At 47.6% G+C, this 13078-nt stretch overlaps 1 protein-coding gene across 1 annotated transcript in view; it reads right to left on the reverse strand.

Annotated features, from left to right (window-relative positions):
* Positions 1-3794: 3794 nt before the first annotated feature.
* The window catches only part of wdr70 (WD repeat domain 70), a 213252-nt gene continuing 203968 nt past the window's right edge, over positions 3795-13078 (reverse strand). Inside the window, 1 exon segment of the mRNA XM_084325151.1 lies at positions 3795-4805. Coding sequence (XP_084181277.1) covers positions 4718-4805 — 88 coding nt within the window. The 3' untranslated portion in view covers positions 3795-4717.

Consider the following 13078-nt stretch of genomic DNA (forward strand, 5'->3'; position numbering starts at 1 on the left):
GTCACAACATAATTACAGGAATGCTTTGGAGTTGTATTTGGAGTGTATTTCGTGACTGTTGGGAACTAGGCTACACTGGCACACCTACTTCCAGTGAATGACACTAAGCTAGGCTAACGGTGCGGCTGTTCCATAAGCCTAATGCATGCACAGTAGGGGTGTAACGGTACACAGAAGCCACGGTTCGGTACGTACCTCGGTATTGCGGTCACGGTTCGGTACAACAGAAAAAATATTTGTATAATTATTATATATTTATGATAATTATAATTATTATTATTAAATAGAATTATTTTCTATAGGCTTGCCATGGTAGTCAGTGATACTGGTGGCATTCTGTGTTCAGTAGGGATGGGTATCGTTAGGATTTTATCGATACTACTCTTATCGATACTGCTTAACGGTTCGGTACTTTATCGATACTCTTATCGGTTCTTTTAGATTCTTATTATTAAAAAAATAATTATAAATTTATTATTTGAACGGCTTAAGGCTATATCTGTACTTGATGTTTGTTTGTTGTGTTGCATATTTGAAATAAACTTCAATCAAATCAAATCAAGCCCCCCCTCGTAAAAACTAAAACCTGTTTAACCTAGCCATCTATAAAACATCATGCTAAAACTGTGAAACAAATGTCCTACTCCCCTAAAGAAAGAAATACATAGCAAACATGACTCAGTTATCCAATAGTGCTGCTGCTTTTTATTTTGTTAAAATCTTTTAGTTAATAAGACTAAAAGACTACAATATGACTACAACGATTTCATGACGGCTTCCTGTCCTCGCGTTTCCGGTTCCTGTTTAACGTTGCATTTTCAACAACAGATTGCTGCTAATTAAACACTTCATGGAAACGGAGTAACGTTAACGTTATGTCAAGTTCATACGTGTAGTGTAGTATTAACTCGACATAACGTTAACATTACTCTATGTCCACTGTTGCTGCCACCGTTGCGTCGCAGATGGATGGTACACTCTATTAGCTCCGTAGCTAATCCGCTAATACTCTTGTGTGCCCGGCCACACGCGCTGTTCTCGCACAGAGCGCGCGAGTGCCTGCATGCGCGACTGGTGTGTTTGCGCTGTGAGGCGTATTCTTCGTATGGCTGCGCGTACCGCACCGTGACGGCCGTACCGTAAATTCATGGGACGAATACACGTACCGTTACACCCCTAATGCACAGAGAAGAAAATGTTATCTGCTTGTCTAACTCCAGGGTAGATGGCAAATAAGCAAATTTCCCAAAAAGGTGGCGTGTTCCTTTAACTGCACCAGGAATCACCACGTTCAGGCTTTTTCTTTCAATATAAATGCCGTTATTGATCATTTCTAACTAGCAAAATAGCTTTTTTCAAAGTGCAATGCAGACTCAGAGCACAGAAAAAGATCATGTTATATTTCATAATTTATCATATCATATTTCACATTGTCATAGATTATAAATGTGTTAGATGCTGTATGAATCTTTGGGTTAGGTTTTCAGAATGAAAGGATGCGATAGTAATATTAAGAATAACCTGTGCAGCCAGTAATAGTGGTTGGGTGTTCATGACCTCATGTGCTAAAATGCTAAAACATTTCCACTAAAATGATATACTGCTTGAAGTCAGATTTTTCAGCATCTTCTAAATCATTATTCCAGCCTGTTTTTTCATCACGAGAACTAAATCTGGGAATTCAGAATCCATACAGCAGTGACTCCACTTCCTTTTTATTTATAATAATTATAATAATAATACATCAGATTTATATAGCGCTTTTCCTAATGCTCAAAGACACTTTACAAAACAAACAATACAGTTTTAGTAGAGAAAATTAAAAAAAATTATATAAAAAGATGAGAGGAAGGAGTTCAAGGGTTGAAAGCAAGGGTAAAAAGGTGGGTTTTGAGAGGGCTTTTTTAAATGATGGGAGGGTGTCTGCATGACTGATATGGTTGGGAAGGGCATTCCAGAGGGTGGGGGCAGCTGCAGCAAAGGCCCTGTCGCCCCAGCTTAGTCCTGATGGGTTGGAGGTGGTTAGCATCTGCGGACCTGAGGCAGCGGGCAGGCGTGTGGTGGAGAAGGAGGTCAGAGAGGTAGGAGGGGGCCAGGTTGTTGAGGGCTTTGAAGGTGATGAGTAGAATTTTTACCTGAATCCTGTACATGATGGGGAGCCAGTGGAGATCATGGAGAATGGGGATGATGTTGTCGGAGTGGCGGGTGGAGGTGAGCATGCGAGCAGCAGAGTTTTGGACGTATTTTAGTTTATAGAGGATTTTGGTGGATGTGCCATAAAGGATGCTGTTGCAGTAGTCCAGTCGGGAAGTGATAAGTGTGCAGGCCAGTGTTTCGGCTGCAGAGAAGGATAGTGAGGGGCGTAGATGGGCAATGTTTAAAGGGGTCATGCATTGCTATTCCTTTCACTATTTGGGCAACTTTATGGAACACATCTGTAAAGTTTTTTATGGAACACATCTGTAAAGCCAAACCTAATCTTTATCTCAAAAAACAAGGGCAGGAAACAAAGTGGGTAGCTTGGCCTTTGGGCCGATCATTCGATATTAGAATTGAATCCTTTTTTTTCTCCGCCTGATTTTCTGTGCTTTTCTTCGCATCCCAATTTAGTCGTTATGCCAATTCCCCCCTCCCCTACCTGGTCGTTGTGCGCATGTGCCCCCTACTGGTCGGTCAAGGGAGCCCTGAGGTCTACCACATGATTCCTCCGACACATGCTGAGACAGCCAGCGGCTCTCTTTTCACCAGGCAGAGAGGACTCTCATTGGTGAAGTGTAATGCGTGGGAGGTCACGCTGCCTTCACCACTTCCTGTCTTTTGCTGTGCAGGCGCCCTGACCGACCTGTAGGAGTCGCTGTCCACAACGCCAGATTACCACCCCATCGACTTCCCTCCTGCTAACTCAGCCAAACGAGTTAGTATGACGGCTGGCCCAAGCCGGAGGCAATGCTGACACCCGGATTCGATACCGGAGTCTCTCGCATTGGTGACGAGCGCAATCTCCGCTGCGCCACCCAGCCGCCATCACGATATTGGAATTTAAACACAAAACTCCTCATGGAACAACTTCACACAATCATACATTTCTAAGGGAAACATCCACTTAACAAATGCCTGAAAACCTCAAAGGTGAACATTCCAATAAAAAATAACATCTAAATAAATATTTATCCGAACCAGTGACTCACTAAAGCTCAACACGGCCACGTCAGCTATGAGCGGCGCACGTGTTCTGGGTATAGAGCGATAACGAGAGAGCGGGGGTTTAGCGTAGAGAGGCAGTAACCGGTTTAGAGGGAGAAAATTATCTATTTTCTTTTTATTATTATTTATTTTTTTAGCATTTTTACAGCTTTATTGGTCACGCAGGACCGACAGAGGAGAGGGCGAACGGGAGGAGAGGTGGGGAAGACATGCGACAAATAACGACGGGAGCTGGGATCGAACCCGGGTCGGCCGCGTAGGTGCGCGAGGCACTATGGTATGCGCCACGAGGGCGCCACGAAAATGATCTCTTTAACCCTTTCACTGCCACACTACCAAAACTGTTAACCCTTTCACTGCGACAATACACAGAAGGTTAACCCTTTCACTGCCGACACGACAGCCGGTTAACTCTTTCACTGCCACGGCGACCGTCGGTTGTGTGATAGTAAAGGGTTAACCTTCTGTCGTGTGGCAGTGAAAGGGTTAATCAGCGAGTGAAACTGTGTAAATCGTTACAGAAGAGGCAGCAGACATAGAAAGTCGAACCCAGATCTGCTAAAATGGATATAAGACTCAATACAAAGGCGTACAAAAAAAATGTTTTATTCAGAATGGCAGGAGAGTAACACAGTATGCAAAAGAAAACACCCGACAGTCCATCTAACCTAAGAGTCGATATATGCTGTTGGATGAATTACACGAGAGTTGTATCACGTCCATATGGAACTGTAAAACTGTACACATTTACAGGGCTGTACATCTGGGATCTGAAGGAGCCAATAAGACGCACACATTGCAGCCACAAAAAAATAAAAAACACAGGGTTCTAAATTTGTTCCACTTTCTTTGAAATGGCTTAAGATTTTCCATTGTTCCACGTTGGCAAGAGGTTCATATCATAACAGTAAATAACAGAATGGTTGCAAAATCTGGACATGGTTTATGAGACGTAGGGTCCTAACGATACGGGAGGAGACAATTAAAATAACCACCAGAAAACTCAAGTTCCCCGTCTGTTGATGAAGCCAGATGAGAAGAACATGCTCCCAGATGAGATCACACACACACACACACACACACACACACACACACACACACACACACACACACACACACACACACACACACACACACACACACACACACACACACACACACACACACACACACACACACACACACACACACACACACACACACACACACACACACACACACACACACACACACACACACACACACACACACACACACACACACACACACACACACACACACACACACGTTTGAAGTTGTCCAAAAAAACGAATTAGAAATCCGGTTTTCTCCATTACAGAAATATGAGATGTTTCTCTGTCAAAATGCCCCAGAAAGCTGGCTGATGAAAGATTGCCGACTTATTACACATGACTCTTATTGGATGGTTAGCAGTATTGGGGGACGTCCTCCCGATGCCCTGTTTTTGCCCGGTATCCTAAAAGAATATGAAAGAAAGTAGTTTTCCTGCGATTCAGATCTTGCGTTTCTTCCACTCGGGTTCCTTGTCCGCCTCTTCGTCGGAGTCGGACTCCACTGCAAACAGAGGTTCTGGCTGCGTCCTGGAGAGAGACACACAGAGACACACAGACATGTTAGAGAGACACACAGAGACACACAGACATGTTAGAGAGACACACAGAGACACACAGACATGTTAGAGAGACACACAGAGACACACAGAGACACACAGACATGTTAGAGAGACACACAGAGACACACAGACATGTTAGAGAGACACACAGAGACACACAGAGACACACAGACATGTTAGAGAGACACACAGACATGTTAGAGAGACACACAGACATGTTAGAGAGACACACAGAGACACACAGAGACACACAGACATGTTAGAGAGACACACAGAGACACACAGACATGTTAGAGAGACACACAGAGACACACAGACATGTTAGAGAGACACACAGAGACACACAGACATGTTAGAGAAACACACAGAGACACACAGACATGTTAGAGAAACACACAGAGACGCACAGACATGTTAGAGAGACACACAGAGACACACAGACATGTTAGAGAGACACACAGAGACACACAGACATGTTAGAGAGACACACAGACATGTTACAGAGACACACAGACATGTTAGAGAGACACACAGAGACACACAGACATGTTAGAGACACACACAGAGACAAACAGACATGTTAGAGAGACACGCAGAGACACACAGACATGTTAGAGAGACACGCAGAGACACACAGACATGTTAGAGAGACACAGAGACACACAGACATGTTAGAGAGACACACAGAGACACACAGACATGTTAGAGAGACACACAGAGACACACAGACATGTTAGAGAAACACACAGAGACACACAGACATGTTAGAGACACACAGAGACACACAGACATGTTAGAGAGACACACAGAGAGACACAGACATGTTAGAGAGACACACAGAGACACACAGACATGTTAGAGAGACACACAGAGACACAGACATGTTAGAGAGACACACAGAGACACACACATGTTAGAGAGACACACAGAGACACATACATGTTAGAGAGACACACAGAGACACACAGACATGTTAGAGAGACACACAGAGACACACAGACATGTTAGAGAAACACACAGAGACACACAGACATGTTAGAGAGACACAGAGACACACAGACATGTTAGAGAGACACAGAGACACACAGAGACACACAGACATGTTAGAGAGACACAGAGACACAGACATGTTAGAGAGACACACAGAGACACACAGACATGTTAGAGAGACACAGAGAGAGACACATGTTGAACAGAGGCTCTGGCTACGTTTTGGAGAGAGACAGACATTTAAACAGAGGCTCTGGCTACGTTTTGGAGAGAGACAGACATTTAAACAGAGGCTCTGGCTATATCCTGAAGAGAGAAACAGTTTCTTTGTGTCTTTCTATCTTTTCACCCATGTCCCATGTTTGTTGCGCTGCCCTACTGTCAGTCTGGGGAGGGTGTAGACGACCACATGCTGCCCTACTGTCTGTCTGGGGAGGGTGTAGACTACCACATGCTGCCCTACTGTCTGTCTGGGGAGGGTGTAGACTACCATATGCTGCCCTACTGTCTGTCTGGGGAGGGTGTAGACTACCACATGCTGCCCTACCGTCTGTCTGGGGAGGGTGTAGAGACGACCACATGCTGCCCTACTGTCTGTCTGGGGAGGGTGTAGACTACCACATGCTGCCCTACCGTCTGTCTGGGGAGGGTGTAGACTACCACATGCTGCACTACTGTCTGTCTGGGGAGGGTGTAGAGACTACCACATGCTGCCCTACTGTCTGTCTGGGGAGGGTGTAGACTACCACATGCTGCACTACTGTCGGTCTGGGGAGGGTGTAGACTACCACATGCTGCACTACCGTCTGTCTGGGGAGGGTGTAGAGTCGACTACCACATGCTGCCCTACTGTCTGTCTGGGGAGGGTGTAGACTACCACATGCTGCCCTACTGTCTGTCTGGGGAGGGTGTAGACTACCACATGCTGCCCTACTGTCAGTCTAGGGAGGGTGTAGAGACTACCACATGCTGCCCTACTGTCTGTCTGGGGAGGGTGTAGACTACCACATGCTGCCCTACGGTCGGTCTGGGGAGGGTGTAGACTACCACATGCTGCCCTACGGTCGGTCTGGGGAGGGTGTAGACTACCACATGCTGCCCTACGGTCTGTCTGGGGAGGGTGTAGACCAGGGATCGGCAATAGGCGGCCCGCGGGCCGAAATGGGCCCGCCAGCAATAATTTCGGGCCCGTCAGGTTATTTTGAGAATATGATGTTTATTTTACGCGCAGGAAATATTCACTCGTTGTGACGCCAGAGTGTCTTTTGAAGCTGTATCTATCTATTCATCATATCTATGGCTGTCACTATAGCCAATTGAAATGCTAGAAATGGTCACATGGACTGGGAGAACCAATGGAATTTCACTTTCACTTCCGCGTTTGGGATGCCGGCGAGCGAACGTTTGCAAAAACAAAACAAACGTCTTTGAATAACTTCTTTGCAATGCAACGGGGAAATATGATGAGCCAGAAGAGGAGCTTACGACCTATAAAGCTTATTTTAATAAACAGGTGTCATTCTTAAAATACGGGTTTATCGCAACAGGTAACTCTTGCAATAAGCAACCGGTGACTCTCGCTTGTTGACATGGCAACACGAGCAAGCAACTGTGTTCAAGTTGGGTGGGCATTCAACGCGAGTGGACATTTAACATGTTATTAACATGGATTTTGGAGGACCGAAGCAGAAACAATATCAAGTCCAGGGCAGGGCTGCCTGCATTATGCCGGTGAGTGTTGTGTTTTAATAATAATAATAATACATTCGATGTATAATACACCCGCTGTGGTGCTTAAAATCAAATGCACCCTACTGATCTCGATTTATAATGCGAGCACCTGCATTAAAATCAAATTACTGATCTGTTCATGTGTAATGCACTGTCTGAGAGGCACTTTATAATAGAAAAAAGACAGTGCAAACATGTATATGTCGTTTTTTTTTTTACAGTTAAAAAATGTTCACTTATCATTGGCCCGCCACACAATGGCTTGGGGAAAATTTGGCCCGTGGGCAAATCTAATTGGCGACCCCTGGTGTAGACTATCACATGCCTCCTCCATAAATGTGGAGTCGCCAGTGTTTAGACCTCTACACTACCCAGCCGCTCCTAGTGCTTAGACCTCTACACTACCCAGCCGCTCCTAGTGCTTAGACCTCTACACTACCCAGCTGCTCCTAGTGCTTAGACCTCTACACTACCCAGCCACTCCTAGTGTTTAGACCTCTACACTACCCAGCTGCCCCTAGTGTTTAGACCTGTACACTACCCAGCTGCTCCTAGTGTTTAGACCTCTACACTACCCAGCCACTCCTAGTGCTTAGACCTCTACACTACCCAGCTGCCCCTAGTGCTTAGACCTCTACACTACCCAGCTGCCCCTAGTGTTTAGACCTGTACACTACCCAGCTGCTCCTAGTGTTTAGACCTCTACACTACCCAGCCACTCCTAGTGCTTAGACCTCTACACTACCCAGCTGCCCCTAGTGTTTAGACCTGTACACTACCCAGCTGCTCCTAGTGTTTAGACCTCTACACTACCCAGCCACTCCTAGTGCTTAGACCTCTACACTACCCAGCCCCTCCTAGTGCTTAGACCTCTACACTACCCAGCAGCTCGAGGCTGGGGCCAGCATCCGTTTAAAAATGTTTATCAAAATATGGGCACCCTACACAATTTGATAGTCTCTTAATGAGTTGTTTCCTTTGTAAACCACAAGCATCATGAAGGCATTCTTCTGGTGGTCCTTGAACTAGTGGATAATGGCCAACAGCAGGGAGGGAGCAGCTGTAGACCAGCAATAAGAATAGTAAATCATGTTCGGTGGGTATCGTGAGCATACTAATAATAAATCTTTAAAGACACAAACATTGACATTTATGGACATAGTGAAATTCAGAACTGCACAAATTATGTTCAAAGCAAGAAATAATGTACTGCCAGGTAATATTAAAAAAAATCTTTAGGGATCGAGAGGGAAAATATGATTTAAGAAGGAATTATAATTTACAACAACCCTATGTCCGCACTACTCTTAAAGGTTTGTGTATTTCAGTTTGTGGTGTAATCCTGTGGAATGGCTTAGATGAAGAAACAAAAATCAGCTCTCATTGATGAGTACAAAAACGAGGAGCTTAAGAAAATATATATATATTTTTATTTCTACTAACATTTGTGTTATTTTTTATCGATGTTTATTTTGTTTGTTATTTTAGGTTTGTAAGAGATTTTGTTTTATGTATGATATTGTGAGGAAGGGGCAGGACTAGATAAGCATTTGCTTCCTTCTGCTCCTTCTCAAACTCATTTGTTTATCATTTAATGAAGAATGTAAGATTTCATTATAAAAAAATTTAGTTTATCATTTTTATTGTGTTTTTATATGGTTGATTGTTCGAGATGAAATAAACTCAACAACTCAACAAGACAATACATGATGGAATAAGACAAATACAGTCACTTATAGAGCAGCTTTTATCCAAAGCGCTTTACACCTTATGCCTCACATTCACCCATTCACTCACACATTCACTCACACATTCACTCACACACGCACACGCCGATGGGCGAAGGCAACCACGCAAGGTGCCAAACTGCTCACCGGGAGCAGTTAGGGGTTAAGTGTCTTGCTCAAGGACAAGTCGACACACGCAGCTGGGAGGAGCTGGAATTGAACCGGGAACCTTCCGATTACCAGACGACCTGCTCTACCTCCCGAGCCACTGTGTGATAACTATTCCTACAATGCACACGACACAAGCCCAAAGTAACCCTGACGTATACAGCATGTCGATACTCTCTTCAAGTTGCCATTGACCATACATTTTAGTCATCATATGCTGTGTGTGTGTGTGTGTGTGTGTGTGTGTCACACACACCTGTCTGCATAACATTGATCTTCTTGACACCAGAGGAAAGCAATTAACACACAACCCAACAAAGAGGGAGGGGAGGTGGGGGTGGGTAACCAGATCACAGGCCTGCAGAGCAATGAATGTGTGAGGGAGCCAAAGTGCTACAATGGCTGTCATTAGTGTCAACATCACCATTAGTGCTGGTAATGAGTGATCCCCGCCTCCATACAGAGCGGACCAGGCCGGCTGAGGCTGGGACCGCGAGGCAGCCCACGCAGCCCCGCTGCTGGCTAGGGTTACATGCAGGATGCCCCCATCTCAGACCCAGCCCAGACCTGGCTGTCACACCTCAGACTGGGTTCTCTCGCTGGACTTCAGCCCTCGTGTTTAAGGGGCCAGGCTGCAGCAGAGAGGGGCCAAGCCAGGGGGCCAGGCTGCAGCAGAGAGGGTGCCAACCCAGGGGGCCAGGCTGCAGCAGAGAGGGGCCAAGCCAGGGGGCCAGGCTGCAGCAGAGAGGGGCCAGGCTGCAGCAGAGAGGGGCCAAGCCAGGGGGCCAGGCTGCAGCAGAGAGGGGCCAAGCCAAGGGGGCAGGCTGCAGCAGAGAGGGGCCAAGCCAGGGGGGCAGGCTGCAGCAGAGAGGGGCCAAGCCAGGGGGGCAGGCTGCAACAGAGAGGGTGCCAACCCAGGGGGCCAGGCTGCAACAGAGAGGGGCCAACCCAGGGGGCCAGGCTGCAGCAGAGAGGGGCCAACCCAGGGGGCCAGGCTGCAGCAGAGAGGGGCCAACCCAGGGGGCCAGGCTGCAGCAGAGAGGGGCCACGCCGGGGGCCAGGCTGCAGCAGAGAGGGGCCACGCCGGGGGCCAGGCTGCAGCAGAGAGGGTGCCAACCCAGGGGGGCAGGCTGCAGCAGAGAGGGGCCAAGCCAGGGGGGCAGGCTGCAGCAGAGAGGGGCCAAGCCAGGGGGGCAGGCTGCAGCAGAGAGGGGCCAAGCCAGGGGGGCAGGCTGCAGCAGAGAGGGGCCAAGCCAGGGGGGCAGGCTGCAGCAGAGAGGGGCCAAGCCAGGGGGGCAGGCTGCAGCAGAGAGGGGCCAACCCAGGGGGGCAGGCTGCAGCAGAGAGGGGCCAACCCAGGGGGGCAGGCTGCAGCAGAGAGGGGCCAAGCCAGGGGGGCAGGCTGCAGCAGAGAGGGGCCAAGCCAGGGGGCCAGGCTGCAGCAGAGAGGGGCCACGCCGGGGGCCAGGCTGCAGCAGAGAGGGTGCCAACCCAGGGGGCCAGGCTGCAACAGAGAGGGGCCAAGCCAGGGGGCCAGGCTGCAGCAGAGAGGGTGCCAACCCAGGGGGCCAGGCTGCAGCAGAGAGGGGCCACGCCGGGGGCCAGGCTGCAGCAGAGAGGGTGCCAACCCAGGGGGCCAGGCTGCAACAGAGAGGGGCCAGGCTGCAGCAGAGAGAGAGGGGCCAGGCTGCAGCAGAGAGAGAGGGGCCAGGCTGCAGCAGAGAGAGAGGGGCCAGGCTGCAGCAGAGAGAGAGGGGCCAGGCTGCAGCAGAGAGAGAGGGGCCAGGCTGCAGCAGAGAGAGAGGGGCCAGGCTGCAGCAGAGAGGGGCCAGGCTGCAGCAGAGAGAGAGGGGCCAGGCTGCAGCAGAGAGGGGCCAGGCTGCAGCAGAGAGAGAGGGGCCAGGCTGCAGCAGAGAGGGGGAACACTGGGAAACTGCTGGTTCTGTTATGGAGGCTGAACGTGAACGTACAGTACACGCAGGGGGAGTGAGTCACTGTATAAAAGACACACTTAGCAATTCCCCGAAATGAGGCTCTTTGAAAGAGGGCATGGTACAGTCTACAGTGCCCAGGCACACATTGTCCCGAGCACAGCTGACTGGCGCGGCGACAAGCCTGCGGCCGGCGTAATCAGAAGGTGGCTGCTGGAAATCCTTGTGCATAGAGCTGGAAAGTTTAACCTCGGCTTTGGGGCAGATATATATGAATTCCCTGTCTTTTGTGACAAACATCTCCCTTAAACCCTTTCCCTGCCACACAACAGCACCAGGTTAACCCTTTCACTGCCACACTACAGAAGGTTACCAATTTCACTGACACACAACAGCACCAGGTTAACCCTTTCACTGCCACACTACAGAAGGTTAACCTTTCACTACCAGAAGGGTTAACCTTCTGTAGTGTGGCAGTGAAAGGGTTAAAGAGTCCCTTTGCCGATTTTTCAACCTTAAATCCTGCCGTCCCCGTGGTGCGGGGGACATGTGATGTTGGGACAGAAGACACACCCATGTGTTTGGCGTCTCGAGAGCTCTGCCGTGTCGCCGTCCAAGGAACTGAGCCAGACGTCGTCACCCGGCTGAGAGCAGAATCACTAAAGCAAATTGAATGTGCATATATAGCTTCATGTTTTGATTTGCGACTACTGTGTCTTTAATGGGAATGTGGGGGGAATACGGATGTGCATCAGTGATAATCAAACCGTAACCAAAGAGGCCTATTGGGATGTTAGATCCTAATGTGAAAAGCTGTATGATTTGGTGTTTTCTGTGCCTTGCCTTTGTCTGTTTTGCTGCCATCTATTTTATACTTACATTTTTATGTATGCACTTTTTGGTAAATTTTTTGCTCATTTTATGGCAATTTTCTATACCTGTCTTTTTTGCTGCTGTGAACAACGTTCAGCTGCAATTCTTGTATGAAAGGTGCTATACAGATAAAGTTTATTATTATTATTATTATTATTATTATTATTATTATTATAACCATAACCTTAACCCTTTCACTGCCACACAACAGAAGGTTAACCCTTTTTACTATTACACGGTCGCTGTCGGTTGTGTGATAGTAAAGGGTTAACATTCTGTCGTGTGGCAGTGAACGGGTTAACCTTCTGTGTATTGTCGCAGTGAAAGGGCTAACCGTTTGGTAGTGCGGCGGTGAAAGGGTTAACCACACTGTTACCTTAAACTAAGCATAACCATAACTCTATCTTAACAATAACTGTTAAACATTTAAACAAATCATCATCATAGTATTACTGTGTTTATATCGGGGTGGGTGAGTGGCTTAGTCTAGTGGTGAGAGCACTCGACCGCAAACCAATATCATCGTTAGTTCCACTCCCGTTTGTTTTGGACTTTCGCCGATACAAAAATGTAAATAAATAATATTACTTATGGCTATAACATAACGTACATTATGTACCATAGTCCTTTATTTAAGCTCTCGGATGAGACCGTGTTGTGATCACGTCATCAGCGCTGATAGGAATCTAAAACTGGCCCATTACTCACCTGCCTGCACTGGAACACAAGCTCCACGAAGCTCCTTAAACATTCATGTGTCAACGCTGGTCCCAGGAAACCCAAGCACTGCCACAGTACCATCAACCACATCACTCACTGTA

The sequence above is a fragment of the Notolepis coatsorum genome (assembly GCF_963971535.1).
Source record: "Notolepis coatsorum genome assembly, chromosome: 11".
In the NCBI taxonomy this organism is placed as follows: domain Eukaryota; kingdom Metazoa; phylum Chordata; class Actinopteri; order Aulopiformes; family Paralepididae; genus Notolepis; species Notolepis coatsorum.